Source organism: Sardina pilchardus, chromosome 23 (assembly GCF_963854185.1).
Source record: "Sardina pilchardus chromosome 23, fSarPil1.1, whole genome shotgun sequence".
Lineage (NCBI taxonomy): Eukaryota > Metazoa > Chordata > Actinopteri > Clupeiformes > Clupeidae > Sardina > Sardina pilchardus.
In genome coordinates, this window is record NC_085016.1 from 29792847 (window position 1) to 29817886 (window position 25040).

Here is a 25040-nt window from a genome sequence, read left to right on the forward strand (position 1 = left end):
AAGCTTCATTGGCATGGCCATTCACAACGTAAGTATAAACAATACTTTTAGAAAACATCAGAACATGAAATCACATAGAATCAAGAACAGTATGTGTGATGAAGAATATAAGCAAACCGATGGACACACACACCACACACACACACACACACACACAAGCAAACACATGCACACGCGTTCACACTCACATACCATGCGAAAATTTTAATTTGTCAGAAAAACAATAACCATTGTGTGTACACATACAACATATAAAACAAATCGAATAAACAGAAGATGGTAGTGTCTGGCAGGTGTTTGGTGATCCTCTCCTAAAAATATTGCGAGTTTCTTCTGCTCTTACAGTGTGATGAAATTTGGAATAATTTGACTAAATATGTCAAAACATTGGACTCTTTGTGGTCTTAGTATTTTGGTCTCGTATAGCAGTGTAAAGGATGGGTATTTTAGTGTCTGCCTCTCTGTCTCTCTCTCTCTCTCTGTCTCTCTCTGTCTCTCCCTCTCTGTCACTTGCTCCCTCACACACTCCCACATACATTACTGAAGCAGTAGCCAGGAGAGGAGATGGCGGTAGAAATGTCACAGACTTTCAGTATTTTAATGAATCCTCCTCCACTCATGAAAATATCCAGGTTAGCTCATGCTAACCATGTCACAGTTGACATTTAATGTGGTAGACAAAAAACGTCATCTAAACCAACCACGTCACAACTTATTACATGAGAAGTGACACAAGCACGCACACACACATACAAAATTTCCCTTAGCACCTGATGCAATAGCACATAGACCAGACTGTCTATCACTTCCTCTGTCTCTCTTGCGCTTCCACATGCGCATAGCAACAGCAACACCGACGCTCTCCTACGCTACTACGCACAAACACACTTGGCCTGTCAATCTGCACAATGGCCTCTCTAACACTCTCTCACTCTCTCAATCTTTTCGTATCTCTCTCTACCCCTCCCACTCTATCTCAATCCCTCCCTCTCGTCCTCTTTCTCTCTCTCTCTCTCTCTTTCTCTCTCTCTCTGTAAGTAATGAAGGGGGCACCGGGACTTGGGCAGAACGCCAACAGTTGCTGCCATCATTCAAAGCCCAGCCCGGCAAGCAGACATGGAGAGAAGGGGGAGCAGGAGGGGGGAAGCTGAACGGCCGGTGGTGGGCGAACTCTGGTCTGGAGAGAGAGAGAGAGAGACACACACACAACAAGAGCCCTGTGTGTCTCTTTGTGTGTGTGTCTGTCATGCTTCATAAAGTTGTGTGCTACATCAGGTCTACTGTTTCTCTGTGCAAAGCCAATGGAAGCCGCGCTACTACGCCCAGGGCATAGAGACCAGGGGACAGCGCACTGAACTGACAGCCTATTTTTCTGCTGGTGTGGAGCGGTGTGTTGGGGGAACTGAAGAGGGAGGTGGTGTGGTGGTGGAGGTGGTGGAGGAGGAGGGAGCGTCTTTGTGTTTTGATCACAAACAGCGAGCAGCGCCAGGGACAGCATGGTATCGGAGGAGGGCTCTGCCGGTGAGTGTGTGTGTAAGTGTGTATACGTGTTTGGTCAGTTTTGTGTGTGTGTGTAGCTGTATTACAGCCGCACATCTCAGAGATCATGGAAGTCAGCTAAAAGGCTAGAGCTGTCGTGGCCACACTGTGTTCTAGCATGAATTATTATTGTGTGTGTGTGTGTGTGTGTGTGTGTGTGTGTGTGTGTGTGTGTGTGTGTGTTTGTAGTATAAATTATGCAAGGGATTCCCAGTAGATGGAGAAAAGAAACCGTTTTCAGTGTCAGAATACGGACATGTGGAGGAGGAAATTAATTTCACATGGAAGCACACACACACACACACACACACACACACACACACACAAACACATATAAAATGATGTAATGCTTAATGGACATCTGGACAGAGACATACAACCCAATGCTTACAGCTGTGGACCTTTCACAGCAGCCTGAAAGCTGACTATGTTTGGCTCCTTGTCTGTGGCCAGAATGCTCATTCATTCAGTGCGTAGAGACATTCACCCTTCAAAATGTGAATGAAAAAGTGAGAAATGTGTACTATGTAAGTAATGACAGTGGCTTTGATATTGTAAATGGTAAAGGGAATTAACAGACATTAAGGGTAACATTACAGTTATTAATATGATGTATGAACAGGATACAGATGACAATACCACCGTTTGTAAAAGTCAGTCTTCACTGGGCTTCAGGTAATACACCCTACTGACGAAGCTGATTGAGAGAATGGATAGGGGAGAAAAAGTTCCAAGGGGCAGGGGAGAGGAGTGATAAAAAGGAAAGGGCAGGCAAGGGAGATGTCATGGGTGTTGGACAGTACAAGAGGAAAGCAATAACAAAAAGATGCAGTAAAGGACAGAGCAGGAAAGGAGAGCTGAGGTGTGGATCATATTGATCTTAATGAATGGGATTTAATAAACAATAGTACAGGCTGGAATTTGACCAGGGGATGACTGCACCTGTCTGACATTCAGGGGTAGGCGGCAAAGTCTATTTTAGTAATGGGATAATATACCCCCCCACCCCCTCCCAGATTTCCTATGGCGTATGGATACATGCTCCTGAGGAATCACTTATAATACAGGAATTGGATGCCACAGCTGCTACAACATACCACCTGTTCCTGATAAACCAGCTGTAGTCACTCACCCCCTCCATATTTCCTTTCTTTCTCTCATTCACCTGTTCTCTTTTCTTTATTTTCTCTCTCTCACGTGTTCTCTCTGTCTGTCTATCTTCGTGTATGCATAATATGTCTGTCTAGTGTCTAGCTATCAGAGTATAGTCTCTCTCTCTCTCTCTCTCTCTCTCTCTGTATTTGAGAGTAATTCAAGACAAACCCATCATGTCAGAGGTGAATATAAAAACAATTGTTTACAATGCAAATTTGCATGTTTTCAATGTGTTACTGACATCTGCTAACATTACTTCTGATGTTAATCATTACATTTGTTCCAGTCACTTAAAAACGGATTTTTAATTTGCCAACTTGTGCAGACTTCATGTAGGTTCCTCGGCGTTAACTATTAACAGGGACCTCTAGTTTCCCCGAGGCTGCTGAAGGAGACATATTGACTCACGGTCTATGCAGGCAGGCGTGGTCTCCCCTGTCACACTCGCTCAGACGCACCTGTTAGCTTGCCTTGATATGCGTCATATCATGATGTTTTTATATTCCCCTGTAGCCTAAGTAAAACAATAGTGTGCCTTTATCACTTATTACCTTTAAATAAAGTATGATACAATGTTTTTCAGTAGCTTGTCCATAAATGGTGCTCAGTATGACTTATGACAAATTCAGACATTAGGTTATAACGACCAGATAGAAAATAAATAAATGAATAGGCTGAATAGGCCTAATCTTGGAAAAATCAATCACAACTCCTCTTCCATTGAAAATAGATGTATGGCAGTCGTGATAACTGCTTTGGGTTAGTGTGTGCTTCACCTCACACCTTCACTGCGTGCCGTGTGTGTTCACTAATTATCGAATTGGGATAAATGCAGAGACCGAATATCCATTACGGGATCAAACAAGTAGCCTATATAGCCTATTCTATTATATGTTTTTGAAAAATTAATTAAATTCTCTCTGTGTGTGTGTGTGTGTGTGTGTGTGTGTGTGTGTGTGTGTGTGTGTGTGTGTGTGTGTGTGTGTGTGTGTGTGTCACACACAGTAGACTATATTGTCTTATCGAAAAGATCATACAAATCGTTCGATCAGTATCTGTTGAGCATAAGTTGCATAGAAAATAATCACACTGGATCTATTCAAAATAATTTTAATTCAGTAATTTACACTACGTCAGTACAGCTATGAGTTACGAATCGCGTGAATGAGTGTTAAGTTACATAAAGGCCAATCAGATGATTGAAACATACCATGCGTCATTTTAGTTAAAAAATAAAGGCTTGGAGATCATTCAGCTTGGCATTTGTTTATGGACCTAAACATTTAGCAATTTATAGGTTTCTATTGAAGGTAGGCTATGACACACGCTTAGGCTGTATGTGCATACAGAAGATCTCACTCCACCCCTTGTGTGCACCTTACAACGAAAACGCATTCTGGACTCATGCTCTCACCTGTCCGGAAGTGAACATAAAAGGTTGGGCAGGTAAGTATGTCAGAAGAAGGGAGACTCTTGCGTTGCATTCAACGGGAGACATTTGGTTCCATACCACCAAGGTTAAGTTTGAACCATTTAGCGTAGATATCCACAATAGTGGATGTAAGAAAACTAAGACGAATTTTGTTTTTCTCACCTATTTCAGCTGAAACCGTAAGGACTAATGGGTATTGCACTGGTTTTTCTTGGCTTTATTCTACAGTACTGCTACCGATCTGTCGAAGGTAAGATAAAAGCAACCACTAATAGCCAACATTAATGTGTGACATCTGATACAACAACATTAGTGTGGCTACCAGCTTTTTAAGTAGCCTATAAAATGAAAGATACCTATTGTAAAAAATGCTAATTTCTCTGCATGTTTTGACACGCTCGAGATATGAGAAAACGTTGGATACACTACATGTCATCTGATCTATCGTTTTTTTGGTTCGCTGGTTCGTGAGAAACTGTTGTTGCGAGACTGAGAAACCACGTCCTGACCACGACTGTCTTGCTTGTGTCGCTTTCTGGTCTAGGGACGTGTTCAGTTGGGAGCGCAGTGACTTGTGACCGTTGTCTTCAGCTGGGCCCCCAGTGTGCTTGGTGCACGCAAGAGGTAGGCCAGTGCAAAACTGTTGCACACATGTTTTACCGAAGTGTAAAATATTTAAGCTAGATGGTAAAGAAGGTTAACAATCAAATCGTTTTTACAGAACTTCACAGAAATGTTTTCAGTGAGTGAGCGATGCGACACTGAAGAGGCTCTCCAACAGAAGGGATGCTTGCGCAGCTTTGTGGAGTTCCCAGTCTCTAGCATGGAGGTTCAGCTGAATAATTCCTTAGGGAAAGCCGGCGATGGAAACCGTACGCACATAGCACCTCAAAGGATATCAGTTAAGCTGCGGCCAGGTAGGTTAGCCCACACATGAGCCTATAACCACTACAACTGGTATTAGTTATTTGTTGCATAATTAATAATTTAAACTGATATTATGTTGAGTACATTTTACCTAAACTAGTAATGTGGTATAGCTTTTTGTAAGGCACACGTTTTAACTCTGTTAACTCAGTGATTTGTAATCATGTGATTATGTGTAAATTCTTTATTTAATTACATTCATTTTATGTTGTTTTCAGACAGTAACATAACGCTTCAAATCAAAGTCCAGCAAACGGAGGACTACCCAGTGGACCTCTACTACCTCATGGACCTCTCTGCATCCATGTTTGATGACTTGAAAATGATCAAGAACCTAGGGTCCACTCTCTCCAAGGCAATGGCCAAGCTTACCAGTAAATTCAGGCTTGGCTTTGGGTCCTTTGTAGAAAAACCTGTGCTACCCTTCATCAAAATCACCAAAGAGGAACTGGAGAATCCATGCTGGTACATATTCTGCTTGCAAACAAAGCAAATTGCATTTAATAATTTAGCATTTCACCTAAACTTACACATTCATATTTGTAATCAGCAGGCCTATCTGTTGTTTGCATTTTGCTCAAAGAATTGAACATGTTTGAGCAAATATATAAATCATCGCATTGGCTGTACCTTTGATACTATTTTAATTAAGCAATGATATGGGCAAGATTATGCCTACTTTTATTCTGTGTGTCATTTTGAAGATAAAAAACTGGATTGACTATTTGGTTTTTTTCTTGCTATTAATACTGCTCTCTCTCTCTCTCTCTCTCTCTCTCTCTCTCTCTTTCTCTCCCCCTCTCTCTTCCAGGGGTATAGATAACACATGTCTGCCAGCCTTTGGGTACAGGCATGTTCTGTCTCTGACCAGCAGCACACAGAAGTTCAGTGAGATTGTCTCCAAGCAGCAAGTATCTGCAAACAATGACATGCCAGAGTGTGGCTTTGATGCCATCATGCAGGCAGCAGTTTGTGGGGTAGGCATAATGACAGAATATATCGATAGATATAGATGTGGCATTTTTGTTAGTAGGCCTACCTTACACTATAATACATATATTGTAGCCTATAAGGATATAGTTATGATATACTATGATACATTGACATAATATGGGCATATGCAAATGAAGTGCATTTACTTTCATTTTGAGGATAAGATCGGCTGGAGGAATGACTCCATGCGTTTGTTGGTGTTTGTCAGCGACGATGACTCCCACTTCGGGATGGACAGCAAAATGGCTGGCATTGTACTCCCTAACGATGGCCAGTGCCACTTGGACAGCAACAATGAGTACTCCATGGCAGCCCAGCTGGTAAGGTGAAGTCTGCTGCCCTTTAACTTGAATGGATATTCTGAAGCAGAGCGGAAAGGGCATTTCAAATCTGTTCTGGTATCAAGCGGACATAAATGCATTCACTATCACTAGGATAGTATTGAATGAATTGAATGAATGCTACACAATTCAGCCTTATTAGCAGATGCTACTGTAGTCTGAATAGGAAAATCCCTGTTCTGCTGTAGAATTGCGGTTAATGAGGTTAATGACGCTACAGAGACTCTTTGCTCTACACTGGCATCCTGTCTGAATATAGCATGTCCTCTTTCCACAAGACCCACTCGTTCTAAACCTCGCCATCCATGGCTGACAAACAGTATACGCTCAGTTCGCAAGGAACTTAGAGCTGCTGAAAGGAAATGGCATAAATCTGGAGATAGAAATGATCTTAGTAAATACCAGTCTATGCTTTCATCTTTTTCATCCACTGTCACACTTGCAAAAAGAACATACTATCAGAGTAAGATTGAGAACGCCACTGACAGCAGAAAACTTTTTTCTATATTCAAGTCTCTTCTCAATCCTCCACCACCGCCAGCAGCTTCTTCACTGTCAGCAGATGACTTTGCAACATTTTTCACTGAGAAAGTTGCTAAGATAAGTGCTCAGTTTGATGACCCTGTAAGAAGGACTCTGCCTGGTGTTAACATGATGCCATCATTGGACTTTTTCTCTCCTCTTGATGAGGAAGCAGTCTCTCAACTGCTTCAGCGAAGCCGTCCAACCACATGCCCTTTGGATCCTGTCCCGTCTACTCTCCTGCAGTCTATAGCACCCGCTATTATACCGGCAGTCACACATGTATTTAATACTTCACTCAGTTCTGGAATAGTTCCTTCTTCTTTTAAACAGGCAAGAATTACACCTTTGCTGAAGAAAAGTACACTTAATTCAACTGATGTGAAGAACTACAGACCTGTCTCCCTTCTTCCTTTCTTGTCAAAGGTTTTGGAGAAAGTGGTCTTCAAGCAAATGTGTGACTTCCTCTATCAGAATAACCTACTAGACCCTATGCAGTCTGGTTTCAAGAGTGGTCATTCTACTGAAACTGCTCTTCTATCTGTGACTGAAGCATTGAGAGTAGCTAAGTCCTCTGCTCAGTCATCAGTGTTAATTCTGTTAGATTTATCTGCAGCCTTTGATACGGTTAACCATGACATTCTCCTTTCTACACTATATGAACTGGGAATTTCTGGGAAAGCTCTTGACTGGTTCAAATCTTACCTTAAAGGGCGTTCTTTTAGCGTGTCTTGGCAGGGACAGATATCAAAGTCTCATGACCTCACTACAGGAGTCCCTCAAGGATCAGTATTAGGGCCCCTCCTCTTCTCTATTTACACCACTTCTTTAGGTGGGATTATTCGCTCTCATGGATTTGAATATCATTGCTATGCGGACGACACTCAACTTTTCCTATCCTTCCCACCTGAGGACTCTAGTGTTTCCCATCGGATCTCTGCATGCCTGAAGGATATTTCAATCTGGATGAAGGATCAGCACCTTCAGCTTAATCTTTCCAAAACTGAGCTCTTGGTGTTTCCAGCAAAAACAGCCATTCCCCAACAGATGAACATCCAGCTTGATTCATCCTCATTGACTCCAACTAGATCGGCACGTAACTTGGGTGTCATAATTGATGACCAACTTACTTTCTCTGAGCATGTTGCCTCAATTGCAAAGTCATGTCGGTATACCCTGTACAACATTAGGAAGATCAGACCTTATCTGACACAAGATTCCACTCAGCTTCTTGTACAGGCAATGGTTATCTCCAAGCTGGACTACTGTAATTCCCTGTTAGCTGGCCTACCTGCTTGCGTATTAAGACCACTACAGTTGATTCAGAATGCTGCAGCACGACTGGTCTTCAATCAGCCAAAGAGGACACATGTAACCCCTCTCCTAGTTACTCTCCACTGGCTCCCTATAGTAGCCAGAATTAAATTTAAATCTCTCACTCTGGCCTATAGGACACTGACTGGATCTGCTCCTAGCTACTTCAGTTCTTTGATGAAGATGTACATTCCCAACCGCCCATTGCGATCTTCTGAGGAGCGTCTGTTATGTCGACAAACCATACATGCTAGGTCAATCTGTAGATCCTATTCTTCAGTGGTTCCGTGTTGGTGGAATGAGTTGCCCAGTGCTCTCCGTTCAAGCAACAGTTTTGGATCTTTTAAGAGGGGTCTTAAGGCATATTTGTTTAATATGCACTTAGTCTTTTGAGTGTTTGTTATGTGTTATGGTTTGTATAATAGTTTTGTTTTGTTATAATTTGTCCATTGTTAAAATTTTACATTTATTCTGCTATTGTCCTTAAATTTAGCCATACCTTGCTATAGTTATTGTTATTACATAATTAACTGAGTGACTTATTTGATTGCTTTTGTCATTTCATTGTTTTATTTCTCATTAGATTAGTGCTTAAATGATTGTTGTATTGATAATATTGCTATTCTCCCTTTTTTGTAATTGTTCACTGTTATTTAATTTGTATTGCTATTTATTTGTATGTCGCTTTGGACAAAGGCGTCTGCTAAATAACCATAGCCATAGCCATAGCCATAGCCATAGCCATAGCCATAGCCAATTGCGTTCAAAGCCTCTCACTGAGTTGCGAATTATTCTTTGACACGCCAACTTATGCTGAGCATGTTGGCTGTTTTGCTTTCGGCACATTCAGGAGTATCCTACCTTAGGGCAGCTGATAGAGAAAGTGGTGGAGAACAACATCCTGCTCATATTTGCAGTGACTGACAAAGTCAGACAAAACTATGAGGTGAGAACAACACCCCTCTGCTTACCTTTATGTGATATGTATGTGTGTTCTTTTGGATGTGTTTCCTGAAATGTGAGAGCCTTGTTGGAGGAAACAATATCGGCATGTTTCGCTGAGGGTAGATTCCATGATTCACTTAACATCCAAATAGCTCTGCCACAGGACAAGTTCACACAAGCTTCCATTGCTGGGTCCAACTTTAAGCAAAGCAAAAACAATACAGTTAATGTTCTAGCCATGCTGCAGTGGACCTCCTCCAAAGACAGCTGTAACTCTGAGATCACCTCTGTATTGTGTGTGTGTGTGTGTGTGTGTGTGTGTGTGTGTGTGTGTGTGTTTTCAGCATTATGCACATTTCATACCTGGAGCCACAGTTGGCAAACTGGAAGAAGATTCCAGGAACATCCAGGAACTTATCATGACAGCTTATAAGGTGAGAGGTCATCACCCTTATACGCTCATTACAACGTATGTTTGTGTGTCTCTGTGTATTTTTTGTGTGTAGCCTATTTTGTGTAGTAGGTATGTGTTTGTCTCCATATATTGGTTTAAAATGGCTTTGTATGAACATATCTGACATGAAACAAAACAAAAAAAATAGGCAAGCACATTAGTACACATGCTGCCAGGGTAATTTGAAAGTGTGTGTGTGTGTGTGTGTGTGTGTGTGTGTGTGTGTGTGTGTGTGTGTGTGTGTGTGTGTGTGTGTGTGTGTGTGTTTCTGGTGACCTGGGCCTCACCACTTTTCCTCCGCCCCCATCTCTCTTTTACCTCCTCTTTTTACACAACCTCATCCTCATGGGCTCCATCTTAGTGAGCAGCAAGCCCATACATGTCCTACCCTCTGTTTGATCTGTTTCTTGCCTGCTATATCTGTCATTTCTCGCTCTCTCTCCCTTTATCTCTATTGGATTTTCTTTCCACACTTTGTTCACAAGTCCTGTCCTTTTCTGTAAACAAGAAAGTGTTTGTCTCTGTGAAAGAAAGAGAAAGAGAAAGAGGAAGAGAGAATGAGAAAAAATGTGCTGAACTATGTGTGGAGAATGTGTGTGTTTAATGTGCACCCTTCCAGAATAATGTCTCAAAGCTTTCAGATGTGAGTCAGTGTTGGCCTTCTCTTGTCTGCATGCTGAACACATGCAGTTCATCAGCATGCAGAATGGAGAATGCAGACATTGAATGCATGCTGTATGTTGAGCTTATTGTTATGTGTTGACACATAATTTCCTTCTTCCTGATGCATCTGACCAAACATGATCCCTCATGTCCCACATAGCCTGTGAGGTGTCACCATTACTTAGCTTTGCTTTGCTGCCAGCTGCAAATCTCACTTCAAATGTCTGATCATGCTACAACCATAACAGTACCGACTAGAAGCCTACTGAAATCATGTATTAAAATGTATTTCAAAATACAGATGGTGACATGCTCATAGCAAATCTCACTAAATTGCTTGAGTGTATGTTTTTAGGGTTACATTTGCTGTATTCATTATATTATTGAATTAAATTAGCAGCTATGAATCCTTTTTTATGAGATTGATTGACTACTTTGAGGAAATATGAATATGAATGGAGCTACATGGTGTGACACTGGGACTGCTTCCTCTTTTCTCCTTCCCATGGCTGCGGCTTGCACACCGCAGACAACTAAGGGAAAGAGAATGTGAATGTGAAAAGGGGAACTATCTATTCCATAGTTATTCCAATCTTTATGACTTCATTTGAATGGATATTTTATTTGTATGCTGTTTACATGCATTATTATCTCTAAAATAATTTGTAAATGTTAGATAGGAAGATAATGTTGTGTATATGTGTCTCTCTGTGTATGTGCGTGTGTGTGTGTGTGTGTGTGTGTGTGTGTGTGTGTGTGTGTGTGTGTGTGTGTGCAAATTGGTGTCCATGCAGGAGCTGCGCTCTGAGATTGACCTGGAAGTTCTGGGGGACACAGAGGACCTTCAGCTCTCTTTCACTGCCATGTGCCAGGATGGCAGTGTTCACCCAGGGCACAAGCGCTGTTCCAACGTCAAAGCTGGTGACATGGTATGTTGGCTTTCAGGAAGTGTTTTCTGCTGTGCAGAAAAGAAGTGCTACAAAATTCTTAGATCCTTCACACAACTTTTCTTTCTGGCAATTACTGTGACGTCTAAATTGTATAGATTACTGACAAAGCAACATTCAATAAATAACTTAACCTAGAAATGTATATGTTTTCTGAAATTGTGAAATTACAAATTTTACAAATTGCTTATTTGCCCACTTGTGTGTGTGCACGCAGAATGTAACAGAATGTTTTGGGGTTTTATTTTTCAAAAGTAAGTGTCATTCTAAAGGTGAAGGATACAGAACAAGATGTGCTTAGAGCAGGGCTACAATGTATCATCTCGTCCAGCTCTCCTCAAAATGGCCTCTTCCAAATCTTTTGCATTTATCGTAACACAAAGAAACACCGTTTCCATTTATTCATAAACAGACAATCCTTTATCTACAGTAAATGAAACCGAGATTATAGCCTGTCTGGGCAGCAAAGACTATGGGGACATTGAGGAATAAGGAGGGTGTTGCCCGGATGGTCAGGAAATGTAGCCAAGCAGTGGATGGGAGAGAGATGAGGAGGTACAGAGCCAGCACACAAAAGATGCATTTGCGGGCTTGATCATATGAAAGGTGCATGTGTGTGTGTGTGTGTGTGTGTGTGTGTGTGTGTGTGTGTGTGTGTGTGTGTGTGTGTGTGTGTGTGTGTTTGTGTGTTTGTGTGTGTATCCATGTGTCTCTGTGTGTGTGTATCTGTGCGTATATGTGTCTTTCACAAAAAATGAGATACTGGTATAGATACAGTGGTTATCTAGTATTTATATGATAAAGTGGGAAAACTCTAAAGCAAACAGGACAGAAACAAAGGAATCCAGGCGAAATGTGATTGCAGTCACGTTCAATTTATACAGTCCTGTGTATTTCTCCTGAGTGTGTGTGCTGTTTGCAAAGCTTATTGACCCTTGGCTCTGTTGAACAGCTCTCTGATTGGGTAGGTGTCTGAGTTATATAACAACATGAGCTGGCTGATTCAGAATGGAGACTAAAGGAGTGTGAGTGGGTGGGTGACATTTATAGTACACTTTTTCACCTGTTGTCACAGAAAGTAGTAGAACTAAGATAGTTATTACATTATATTACATTGGCTGACGATTTTTAACCAAAGTGACTTACAACATGTTAAACATTTTAAAGAGGACACAGCCCAATTAAAACCTTATATTTAGGCTGGTTATTGAAATGGTCCTTTTGACTAAATGGCGACCACAATTTAACTTTAATGGCTTTGCGATATTGACATCACAAGTAGGCTTTGTTCTAATTCACCCATTTTTTTGTGACTATTTCTAAGTTCAAGATTTTCATATGAAGGAGGGCACAACCATGCCTCATGTTCATGATAGCTCTTTGGTTATGCAGTTGTAGCAAACTGCCTCAGAGTGTCTGAAAGGCCTCAGACCTGGAAGTGTTAAGGCTTCTGTTACAGACAGCAGAGCCGTTTCAGTGGAGTGGCCGCTTTTGAACCCAGATTGATTTGGATCCAGAAGATTGTTCTGTGAAAGGAATTCAGAGACTTGTTTGGAAACTGCTTGGTCTATACCTTTGGATAGGAAAGTTCTCAACTTGAGCCACGTTGAGTGAGGTTTTCTTAAGTAAAGGTGTAACCTGGGCCATTTTGCATGCTGCTGGAAACGTGCCGGAGGTTAGGGAAGAATTGATCACATGTGTAATAGCTTGTGTTATAGTCGGGCTGATGGACTGAAGCAGGCCTGTAGGTATAGGGTCCATCGTGCATGTGGTAGGACGACTACATGTCAGGATTCAAGAAACTTTACTCTCAGAGAGAGGCGTGAATGCTGAAAAAGATGTTCCAGCAGCCACCAGAGGTTGTAGGAGTTTAATATCTGAGCCTGTCGTGTCTTGTGGGCATGAAGGGAATTGACTGCTGATTGCTGCCACTTTGTGAAAAATGAGGAAACCTTACTAGAGGCAAACATTGTATATAATTAAATATATTAAATGTAATTGATATAAACTAGTGCAGTGCCCATTCAAACATCCTGTAAAAAAACGTAGCCCAATTACATGCCTGAAGGTACAGTCTGCTTTAAAAATAGGATATGGAAAAGCATTGTTACAGTTAAGCATTCAGTAATGAATATTGAATATTATATTATAATACAATAGCCAATAATAAATGTGCAGAATTCAATTTAGGCATGGCTGCATATTATATTTTTACAGATCAAAATGAGTTAAAATTGAGTTAAGGCTATATATTTATTGTTAGCCTCTGCATATACATGTTTGTTGACGTGTCTGAAATCTGAAAAAAAAAACTCTGTTTACCCTCTCTGTCTTTGGTCCTGTGCTGTGCTGTGCTGTGCTGTGTGAGAGTGGCTACAGTAGAGTGGCAAAAGCCAATGTGTGCTTCTTTTACCAGTGTATTCATAGCAAGGCACCTGCCTAGTTTGAAATCAATCAGACAAACAGTTTGACAGATATGCGAATAACACACAAATACACAGACTGGGGAGTGTAGAGCAGCGAGAGTCAATGAGTGTTTCTTTTATGGATATATTTCACAACATCTTTTGCGTTTCTTATCCAAACAACGACAAAATCATTTGACAAATATGCGAAAAACAGACAGACAGACTTTCATAAAAATACATTTTCTTATCTTGCTATTGTGAGTTAAAAAGAAATTGAGTGTGAGTGAATCAAATCTTTGCTGATGAATCACTTGAATTAAAAATACTAATTTCAACATTTATCCACACAATATTAAAATGTTAAAGGGAAACTATGCAGGTTTGGCAATTTCATTTCATTGGCAATCGTTTTCGCTCGTTTTACGCTCGCAGGTTTCTCTGCAGAGCTTCCCCTACAGCTTTAGCATGTACTGTATATTTTACAACACTCCTCAATTGGTCAGTCTGCCTTTTCATGAGCATGATCGGGAGGCCGTCCCGGTGGCACAAACTTGCATTCGTGGTTTTTCCGCTCAGAGGCGCTAGGGAGAAGTGAGACAGCCGTCATTCAACCCGAAATAAGTCAAATAGCCATTTCAATGACTCCGAAGCTGATTAGTTAAGGCAAATTAAGCTAAAAAAAAAACTTACATAGTTCACCTTTAAAATATTTAATTATTCAACAGTGTCCATACAATGTTCGGGTCCAAGTGCTCATGGCCCAGGTTTGAATTTGACTGGGTTTGATCATTTCCTGATCCCACCCCATCTTTCCCTCTCACTTAACTTAGCTGTCACACTTCTCTGTCCTATCCAAATAAAGGCAACCCCCCCCCCCCCACCCCAGACATTTGTTTTTTACTATACTGTAAATAGCTAGCATAATAGTAAATAAGAATTACATCAAAATGAATGTCAAACTGAACTAAACTCTAAATATCTAAACAAATACTGAACTGGAATGTAAAATTCAACTGGGATATCTTTACAGTAAAAAGAACATGACGTGAGTTTGATTTCCCCTCTCAGGTGACGTTCAACGTGACGTTACAGCTGAGCAAGTGCCTGCCAGGGCCGCGGCATTTCCACATCCGTCCGGTGGGCATGCAGCAGGCCCTGGAGGTGGAGCTGGAGTCCCTGTGCACCTGCGACTGCCAACACGCCCCGCAGGCCAACGGCAGCGACTGCGGCCATGGCACATTCACCTGCGGCATCTGTGTGTGCGAGCCTGGCTACATGGGGCCCAGGTGTGAGTGCACAGAGGAGAAGGCCCAGAGCAGCGACTGCAGGTAAGTCCTCCAGCTACATGAAGGAGATCTGGCTAAACAAGCGCAGGATGAAAGAGATTTTTTGCTGATCATTTGTAACTTGTCTCACTACCACGCCCTCTAGAGGGGATTTCTGACTGATCTTTGCACTCCCTGCAGAGTGGATGAAGAGGCCGAGGTGTGCAGTGGTCAGGGCATGTGTTTCTGTGGGGAGTGCCTGTGCTACCCATCCAGCTTTGGCCGTGTGTATGGCCGCTACTGCGAGTGTGATGACTTCTCCTGCCCTCGATTCAGAGGAGAACTCTGTGGGGGTCAGTCAGTAATCATCGTGATGGTGGCAAACAAGCACGCAGCATGCACACACACACACACACACACACACACACACACACACACACACACACAAATATTCACATACAAACTCAAGCAACACATTGATACTGTATATTCTCTATGGCAAACACACAGAACAATGTATACGTTGTCAAGATATGAAATATTCTATATCCATGTATTAATACTGTTTATTACATGGCTCTTCAGAGTGCTGCAGAAAGTTCCATTGACATGAATGGGCCTTCCCAATGTTCGGAGGTCTGTTAAATCTATATAATGACTGCTGCAAAGTATATAATGACCGCTGTCAATGGCAATGGGTTTTGTGCTTCTAATTCACGTCTTTCATATCAATCCGCAACAAATCCGTTCGCTGGTTGCAATGGAATTTCATTGAAAGTGAAACTCAGCTACTAAGTATGTTGCCAGGCAACACCTAACAATTGTCAACTGTGGCGAACTATTTATTTTGCTAGTTCTAGCGGAAGCCACAAAACGGTAGCCAAGTCATTGCTAAAGACACATTGAGTTAAGTTTCTTTTCTCGTTTTGGTAAGTAGCCGTATAATAAGCGGGATAATGTATAGAACGTCGGTCATTATCGGAAAATAAGACCCTTCAGGACGAAGCCAAACCCCTCCGCTGCACGTTGGGGTTCTGTTCATCCTGTCGGGACTTATTTTCCGATAATGACCGGCGTTCTAAAAAACCCACACAAAATAAATACACAACCCACATTGCACACACACACACACACACACGCACAAACACACACACACACACACACACACACACACACACACACACACACACACACACACACACACACACACACACACACACACACACACACACACACACACACACACACACACACATCTTGATACACGTGAAAGTGCCTTTGATTTAAACCCAGACCTGCTGAAGTGGTAAAATGTTTCTCTGCTTCCGTGAAAACAAGAGGGGTGAATGTAATTGAGACCAACCCACTCCCCCCTGTGGAATGTTAATGAAATGATAACACAGCAAATTACCACGTGCGTTCACACAGAGCTCCTAGAGGGGTGGACAGACATGTGGTGAACTGCTGCAGTTGGAACACGTTCAGACCATCTTGTCCTGTTGTGGTTATGGGTTCACTTTCACTTTAAATAGAAAAGAAGAAAGGAAACACAAAGTGAGAGAGAGTTTTGGTACAATTCCGTGCATCTTATCCTCATTCACTTATTGTGTGTGTGTGTGTGTGTGTGTGTGTGTGTGTGTGTTTGTGTGTGTGTGTGTGTGTGTATATGTGTGTGTGTGTGTGTGTGTGTGTGTGTGTGTGTGTGTGTGTGTGTGTGTGTGTGTGTGTGTGTGTGTGTGTGTGTGTGTGCTGGGTGTATGTGTGTGTGTGTGTGTATTATGTCCTTTGGGTTCCCAGGCCATGGTGAGTGTGACTGTGGAGAGTGTGTGTGTCACCATGGCTGGATGGGTGAGTCCTGCAACTGCAGCACCAGCGTGGACAGGTGTGTGTCGGCGGACGGGGCCGTGTGCAGTGGCAAGGGGGCGTGTGTGTGCGGGAGCTGTGTCTGCTCTGTGGCCGGAGCATCAGGAGACACCTGTGAGAAATGCCCCACCTGTGGAGACTCCTGCTCCTCCATCAGGTAACACACACCACTTGGGCAACTGTGCACACACACACATGCACACACACACACACACACACACACACACACACACACACACACACACACACACACACACACACACACACACACACACACACACACTCAACATTGAATGTTGTCTAGATATTAACAAACAGCAAACAAGGTTTGACTTATTTTTCCTTAATAACAGAAATACTTTGAAATGGTTGTGTATGTTTGTTCAAAACAAGTTCACATAAACAACTACGGAGCTCTAAAAATACTTTATCTGCGGCCAGTGTTGTATTGGTTGAAGGACTATCCGCATACGGAGTCATTTGAGCAATGCCCATTGATCACACCTCTTGTGCAGTAGAAATAAAGCGCAGACTCCCCATACTAATGTTCAATCTTAAAAGATTTAGCGTAGTATGATAGCCAGACTAGGTAGGGCTGATTTAGATGCAGTCGCGTTAATGGTACTAACAGACCGGTTTGGCAGAAGCTTTATCATCAGAGAGTGTGGCCATTGGAGTGTGCTCCTCACCGAGTCACCCTGAGAGCTCTTTGGTCTCTTTTGATGTGTGCCATATTACACCATGTACTCCTACTGTTAGGTCTAAGAGCAAGGCTATCCTCTTCTCCTCTTCTTCGTATGTCCAACCGGCGTGCACTCTTATCCTCAAGGGGGGTCGAGAGACACTGAGACACATCACACAGGTCCAAGAGTATTTCCTTTCCCTCTGGTTCCAGAGGCCCTGTGGCCGCCTCCATTCATCCAGTGCCAAGATGCTGAGATAGAGTGGGCCAGCCCTGGGAAAAAAACACTTCCAAGTGGCCGGGACTTGTGGGAGTGCCTTGACTTGAAAGTGGACCCTTTTTCTTGCATTCAGAGACGCACAATGAAAGGCCCTCTCTCAAGGGGAGTGTTTTTAAAAGAGGTGACTGACTGCTTATGTGCGTGTGTGTGTGTGTGTGTGTGTGTGTGTGTGTGTGTGTGTGTGTGTGTGTGTGTATGTGTGTGATTTCTCACAGGTCTTGTGTTGAGTGTCACCTTCAGCAAGATGACTCTCCTGAGAGAGAAAGATGTCTTCATGCTTGCAGCTCTCCTCTCGCCTTTGTCAGCAATTCCACAGGTGAGTCTGGCTGTTGCCCAGAAAGACCTCAGTATGTCAAAAAAGAGAAGTGTGTTTAAAAGAAAAGTGTTTCATCTTGACATTGATAAAGTCTTTCTTCAGTGACAGGTCATTCTTTCAACTTAATCTCTCTAGATTAAGTTGTGATGTGATGTGATGTGATGTGATGTGATGTGATGTGATGTGTGGTGTGGGGCCTCCGCTGCAGGATGTAAGGACATAATATACATATACTGTAAAGGACAAAAGAAGAGTGTCCTGTTTGCATTTTTTGTGGGTTTCTTTCTGAGAGTTTAGCTCTTCACTTTTAGCCTCTTCATGTTTTGGCGCATTATTGTGTCAAATAATGTGTGGTAACACTAGTCACATTGGAGAGGCGTGGGGCCTGCAAAAGCAACACTGTTTGATCATGTTCATTCAGTAGTGCTGTATAGCCTGAGCTTCAGGAGCACACAGCTCCTCATTAGCTTGAGAGTTCCCCCCTCTCCCCCTCACCTCAGTCTCCTCCCCTCCCTTCCCCTCTACACCCCGCCCTTCCCCAACAAGAGCCAGATTATCTGGCCCGCCACTCCACAAAAGAGGACATGCTATTTACCTTGTAGTGTAGCCGAGGCTTTTGTTAGGGCTCATTGAACACGAGTGCTGCTCCTTCAGGACCCCTTTTCACAGCAAGATCCTTTGTGGCACAGCACTCACATGGGTGCAAGCAGAGATGTGGATCTGATGGCCAGCTGTGGATGGGATCAGTGGTGTGGACTGTGGCTGCCCACTACCCTGTGGCTGCCCATCAGGGGAGACACAATGAGACACAATGGTGGTGACATGAAACTAGGAGACGGAGCTCTGAAATGGCCATCACTGTCTCACTCAGGGAAACTGAGAATGAGAAAGAGACACAAGTGGAGGGTGAGAGGGGAGAAAGGTGGAGGGAGGGGGCTGATATCAGTTTGCATGGCTCCTTCCTTTAAAGAAAAAATCTAATAGTTTGGTGGTTCCTTTTGTAGAAACACTACTATAGTTTAGTAATTTGATCAACAGTAATGACTTCACACAGGCAATAAATCAAACTGACACCAAAATGTCATGTTTGATAGATGGGGGGAAGGAGACACCTATGGAAAGGCTGTCACAGAAATACAGAAATGTGGATTGTTTTTACAAAATAATGCAAAATACTGTAAAATGCAAGGTTTTTGCATGTGCAGGAAATAACAAAAAAACACATCAATACACAGAGCACTGTAGATCACATGCAGGCTTATATAAAGGTCCACGTGCATGCCAAGTGATACCAGAGCACTTGGTTATCCCTCTCTATCTCTAAGACCCAACTCTAGCATGTACCTCCTCTCCTAATACATCTAACAAGCCAACACGCCTTACACACATGTCCTTCCTCTCCACTTTCTACCACTATCTCTTTGAATACTACTATTAAACATATGCACTCTCGCCCTCTGGTAGTAGTAGTAATATTAGGTGGGGCAGAGTAGTGGATAAGGAGCTGGGCTAGCATGCAGTAGCCTGACAAGTTATAATGTATATACTTTATAATATATGAATATATAATTTACATGTGTAAATTGCATTGGATGAAAGTGCTAAATTAATAAATGTAAGTGTTACCCTTACTACTCATTACCTCCGCCAAGGTTGTTTTCATCGGGGACCGGCGTATGTTTGTCTGTTTGTTTGTTTGTCTGTCTGTTTGTCTGTCTATGCAATTTAATGGTAATAATATTTTTAAACCACATATTACAAATAATTAATGTGAAATTTCTAGACGATTACTGTGCAATTACCATACAACAACAATACAAAACTTTTGTATTTCTCAAGCTGAACCTCAATCTATCACCTTTTATCACAGTCAGCTGTTTGTCTATCTCTTGTTTCTTTTTCTGTGGCTTTCCACAACTCTTCACACTTAAAATTCCGACACAGCACCCAGATGTTGCCTATACATGGCTCTACGCAGAAACTATTACACGTAAAACTCTTACACAGCATTACTCTATAAGCTTGACTAAAACACTTTAAGGGCTAAACAATCGTTCTTTAAAGGATTAAGCAAAAACACACTCTAAAGTTAAACAAAACCACACTTAATCTTTACGTAAAATCACTCTTCTAGTCTAAGTAAATATTCTTTTCACACAAGTTATCTGTCATTGCCGCATTTGCACATTTTTATTTGGTTTAGAGCAAGCTGGAATTAAGCAGTTATATTAAGACTATTTTTTAGCTAACTATCTTATGCAATTTTTTTACTTTTCCACGGTTCACATTTTCTGCCACTTTCTACAGGGTCATGCCCGACATTCGCTGAAAATTTCATCGAAATCCATCCATTACTTTTTGAGTTATCTTGCTAACAGACAGACAGACAAACAAACAGACAGACAGACAAACAAATAAACGCCGGTCCCCGATGAAAACATAACCTCCTTGGCGGAGGTAATAATAATACTTCAGCAAATTATTATTGTATCATTTATTAAGTAACAATTCATTATTAATTAACAATTAAGTATTCATTTTTTTTACCTCCGCCAAGGAGGTATATGTTTTCATCGGGGACCGACGTTTGTCTGTCTGTTTGTTAGCAAGATAACTCAAAAAGTAATAGATGGATTTCGATGAGATTTTCAGGGAAGGTCAGACATGACCCACGGAAGAAACTATTACATTTTGGGACTGATCGGGATTCCAGAGGCATTAATGTATTTAGCGTAGTGGTGTAATGGCATGGTATGGCCACGTGGTGTCGATCAAAATAGTGTTGGTTCAAATGTAAGACAACCTAGGAAGAACAATGCAGGCGGAGGAAACTCTCGGAGTGCTTTTCTAGTTAACAATGCTTTACAAATGAAGAACAAAGCATTTAGTAATATTTTTAAAATGCCTAATAATCTGTGTGTTTTCCCCTCAGACTTTGATGAGAGTCAGTCCGTGGCCTGTTCTCTTCAGACTACCAGTGAGTGCTTCATATCATACAGCCTAGTCGAGGCCGACCATGGCATCACCGTCTACAACCTCAAACAGTATGGTAAGGATCCCCCCTCCACACACACACACACAAACACACACACGCACACGCACACGCACACGCACACGCACACGCACACGCACACGCACACGCACGCACACACACACACACACACACACACACACACACACCACTAGCATTGCTCGCAGCACCAAAGCTCACTGCTTTACCAGACGCACATTTAATTAGTCTCTTCCAGTGCCAGGTCTTATTAGAACACAGTGGTGTTGTTGAGGAAAACTTTTTATATTATATTCCCCATTTAGCTGCACTGAAAGCAATGCTCTAAACACCTTGACCTCAGGGAGGTAGTAGTGTGTATGGAGGCAGGGGTGTGTCCTTCACTTGTCACGGTGGCATCACCACGCACCTGATAAATTGTAGTAAAGGTCTCTATTATCTACTTAGGATCCATTTGTCATTCCAGTATTTTGGAAAGCCGGTTTAGATTGGTTTGGATTGAATTTAAATAATTGCTTTGTAATAATGCTCTGTAACATTGCTGTGCCATTACAGAAGTGTTGATATACAGTGTTTAGAAGTAACATGTATTCTGGATTATTTAGAATACTAAATATGAGTAATTGTAGTAAATTGTAGTAAATAGTATTCAGTGCCTATAGAAAGTCATCATACCCTTTTGAAATAGTTACTTTTTTGTCTTACAGGCTGAAATCAAAACCCATTTTTTTTAAAAAAAAATCTTTTCCAGTTTTATCTACAAATTTAGCAGTACAACATCAAAATAACGAAAAAAAAGTCAAAAATTCTGAAAATTAATTAAAAAAAATAAATAGAATAACAGGGTTGAAAAAGTCATCATACCCCTGACTTAATACTTTGTGGAGCTTCCTTTTGCTTTCATTACAGCCATCAATCTGTTTGGATGTCTCTATTATAGCTTTGCACGCCTAGATTGGGGAATATTTGCCCAATCATCCGTGCAGAATTGTTAAAATTCAGTCAAATTCTTTAGGGAATGGCGATGGACTGCTCTCTTCAAGTCAATCCACAGATTTTCAATAGGATTTAAGTCAGGGCTCTGACTATGCCACTCAAGGATATTCACCATACTATCCTTAAGCCACTCCTTTATTCTTTTGGCAGTATGTTTAAGATCATTGTCATGTTGGAAGGCAAATGACCTGCCCATCTTCAGCTTTCTAGCAGAGGGACGCAGGTTTTCCTCAAGAATTTGGCTGTACTTGGCAGCATCCATTTTCCCTTCAATCCTGACCAATTGCCTAGTCCCCACTGAAGGGAAACATCCCCACAACATAATGTTGCCCCCACCATGCTTCACAGTTGGTATGGTGTGTTTTGGCTGTGTTTGGGTGTGTATACTGTGTTTGATTAGCGCCTGGAGCTCAGTCCAAAAAATCCAATCTTAGTCTACAAAATCCAATCTTAGTCTCATCTGACCATAAAAGCTTTTTCCACATGGTACTGTAGCAGAATATTCCAGATGTGTTTTGCACTGGACTCCAAGCGCTATGTTTGGCATAAACCAGGTAAGAGGGATAACTATATTGTGTGGCGGAATAACACTTGGGAGTACTTAGGCTCAGCGCAGTAATATCCTCACTCCAAAGTGAAACTGAAAGTGCAAGAGTGATGATAACACTGCGCCGAGTCGAAGTGCTCCCAAGTGTTATTCCGCCACATAGTTATCCCTCTTACCCGCTTAGAAATGCACCTAGTTTTATTTTGTCTCACCATACTTGGTCGTATGACTACTTGTGTAACTGTATTTCTAGGGAAAACATGGAGATGTTTGGTCGTTTCTAAATTCATCTCTGTTTAGATTCTAATGAATGAACTGGGCTAGCTAAGTGCTATCAAAGTAGCGCCACGCGCCAGAGAACAGTGAGTGCACGCATTGAAACGTGAATAGAATAGAATAGAATAGAATATATACTTTTTTGATCCCGTGAGGGAAATTCATTTCTCTGCATTTAACCCAATTTAACCGAATTAGTGAACACAGCACACACACAGTGAGGTGAATCACACACTAACCCAGAGCAGTGAGCTGCCTGCCCAACCAGCGGCGCTCGGGGAGCAGTGAGGGGTTAGGTGCCTTGCTCAAGGGCACTTCAGCTGTGGTGGACTGGTCGGGGATCGAACCGGCAACCCTCCGGTTACAAGCCCGAAGCCCTAACCAGTACACCACAGCTGCCCCCATGTATGTATCAACTCGTCTTATAGTTAAGGGAATAACGTTTAATATGAAAAAAAAGTGTACTGTGAAGTGTTCCTTTAAGCGTTTCACATACATTATGGTTTGCATATTATTGTATTTAGTTATTTTTATTGAAGGAACACTTCACCGTTTTTTCATATTAGTTTAATATGAAAAAAACGGTGAAGAGTTCCTTTAAGCTATTGATTGATAAATTGAGCTATTATGTAAGGGATAATCAACGACGCACAGTGCGTTTCTAGGAAAATAATGCATGTTCGAAGTGGTAATAAGGACCCGACGCCGCAGGCAGGACACTTTGAAAAGTGCATTATTTTCCTAGAAACGCACGGCACGGAGTTGATTATCCCGCTTATACCACTGCTACTATCATTTTCGTTTATTGCCGCTGTCTTAGATACAACATTGCTGTTTTTACCGTTACATTCATGATGACCCATGATGGGTCTGATTGGTATTGTCCCCTGGCACTCTTCCTTCAGATCTCTGATAACTAAAAAAAATAAGCTTCATAGATAATCAAATCATCATTGTTGTCCAGATTGCCCTGAGCCTCCGGACATCGCGATGATCGTGCTGGGTGTGTCCCTATCAGTTCTCACCATCGGGATCATCTTGTTGGGGGTCTGGAAGCTGCTGGTGTCTGTCCATGACCGCAAGGAGGTGGCTAAGTTTGAGGCAGAGAGAGCAAAGGCCAAATGGCAGTCGGTATGTTTACCTACAGCACCTACAATAACAAGATGGTAACACTTTATCTAGATGGTAAAGGGCTGCTGGCATCTGAACTGGTGTCTTTATTATAGTGTATGTTGTTCATATTATTTGCAAGAAGTAGCACATTTTAATAGATTTCTGTGAAAGTCGTGTGCATTAAACAGTGGACACAGATGATTGTATGTTTCCTCTGTTAAAAATGAAATCCATTGTTTTTCTTCAAGGGAACAAATCCACTCTTCAGGAGTTCTACGTCGACCTTCAAAAATGTGACATACAAAAACAATGGGAGGCAAAAAGTGGACATTGGTCTATCAAACTACTGAGTCCAGATTGAAAGACTACAGATGAAACGCACTCTAGCTGCTGACTGCACTGTTTGTTTGTTTGTGTGTGTGTGTGTGTGTGTGTGTGTGTGTGTGTGTGCGTGCGTGCATGTGTATGTGTGTAAAGAAAGAAAGGGAGATATTGATTTTAGAGAATTCTCATTGAGATTCACCTTATTTTCTGAATCAAATGTTTTGTGTATTCAGGGATTTTTACATTTTTGAACGGCCATGACATTACAGACTTCTGTTACTACTGAAAAAGTACAACTACTTGGTTTTGCCACTGATTCTTCTGCTTGACTGGGCACTAGATTTGTTTTTAGTGTTTAGAGAATATTTGTGTGCTTTAACAATAAATGACCATGATTAATTATTTTAACTTTCTGTATGTTTAGGGTTTTCTGGAAATGTTGGCTAAAACCCATTTGACCATGTTTGAAATTGAGGCTGAGCCTTGAATTGTTTGATATGTGTGATAAAATGAGGATAATTATTATTGAAATAAATTTGAACTTGGCTGGATCAAATAACTCCCACGACGTGTCTTTTTAAATCATTATTTCTAAACTGCTTTAATGATCAATTCCACATTTTACCTAAATGCGTTTGCTCCGAGGATTCAAGTTGCAGCGATCTTGTCGACAGTGCGAAGTCAGATGTACAAGTGAGAAGATTAGCCTAATTAATAAAAGATAGATA

At 41.8% G+C, this 25040-nt stretch overlaps 1 protein-coding gene across 4 annotated transcripts; it reads left to right on the top strand.

Moving 5' to 3' along the window:
* Window positions 1–1463: 1463 nt before the first annotated feature.
* Window positions 1464–24871, top strand: itgb6 (integrin, beta 6). Of its 4 annotated transcripts, none has more exons than XM_062527635.1 (17): window positions 1464–1521; window positions 4298–4376; window positions 4671–4750; window positions 4848–5043; window positions 5272–5518; window positions 5865–6030; window positions 6205–6366; window positions 9074–9169; window positions 9513–9602; window positions 11080–11214; window positions 14709–14968; window positions 15107–15258; window positions 16703–16925; window positions 17946–18046; window positions 20979–21095; window positions 23840–24006; window positions 24237–24871. In XM_062527635.1, the coding sequence occupies exons 2-17, from the start codon at window positions 4316–4318 to the stop codon at window positions 24336–24338; spliced, it is 2355 nt and encodes a 784-aa protein (XP_062383619.1). In that variant the 5' UTR covers window positions 1464–1521; window positions 4298–4315; the 3' UTR covers window positions 24339–24871. The 4 variants fall into 4 exon arrangements, with proteins under 4 accessions (XP_062383619.1, XP_062383620.1, XP_062383618.1 ...); XM_062527636.1 differs by lacking the exon at window positions 1464–1521 and adding an exon at window positions 4127–4211; XM_062527634.1 differs by lacking the exon at window positions 1464–1521 and having other exon boundaries at window positions 4157–4376.
* Window positions 24872–25040: the final 169 nt, after the last annotated feature.

Coding starts and splice junctions, on each gene's coding strand:
- itgb6 (XM_062527635.1), top strand. CDS start 4,316: ATGGGTATTGCACTGGTTTTTCTTGGCTTTATTCTACAGTACTGCTAC. Junction 6,367..9,073: donor ACTCCATGGCAGCCCAGCTG/GTAAGGTGAAGT, acceptor CGGCACATTCAG/GAGTATCCTACCTTAGGGCA. Junction 14,969..15,106: donor GCCCAGAGCAGCGACTGCAG/GTAAGTCCTCCA, acceptor CACTCCCTGCAG/AGTGGATGAAGAGGCCGAGG.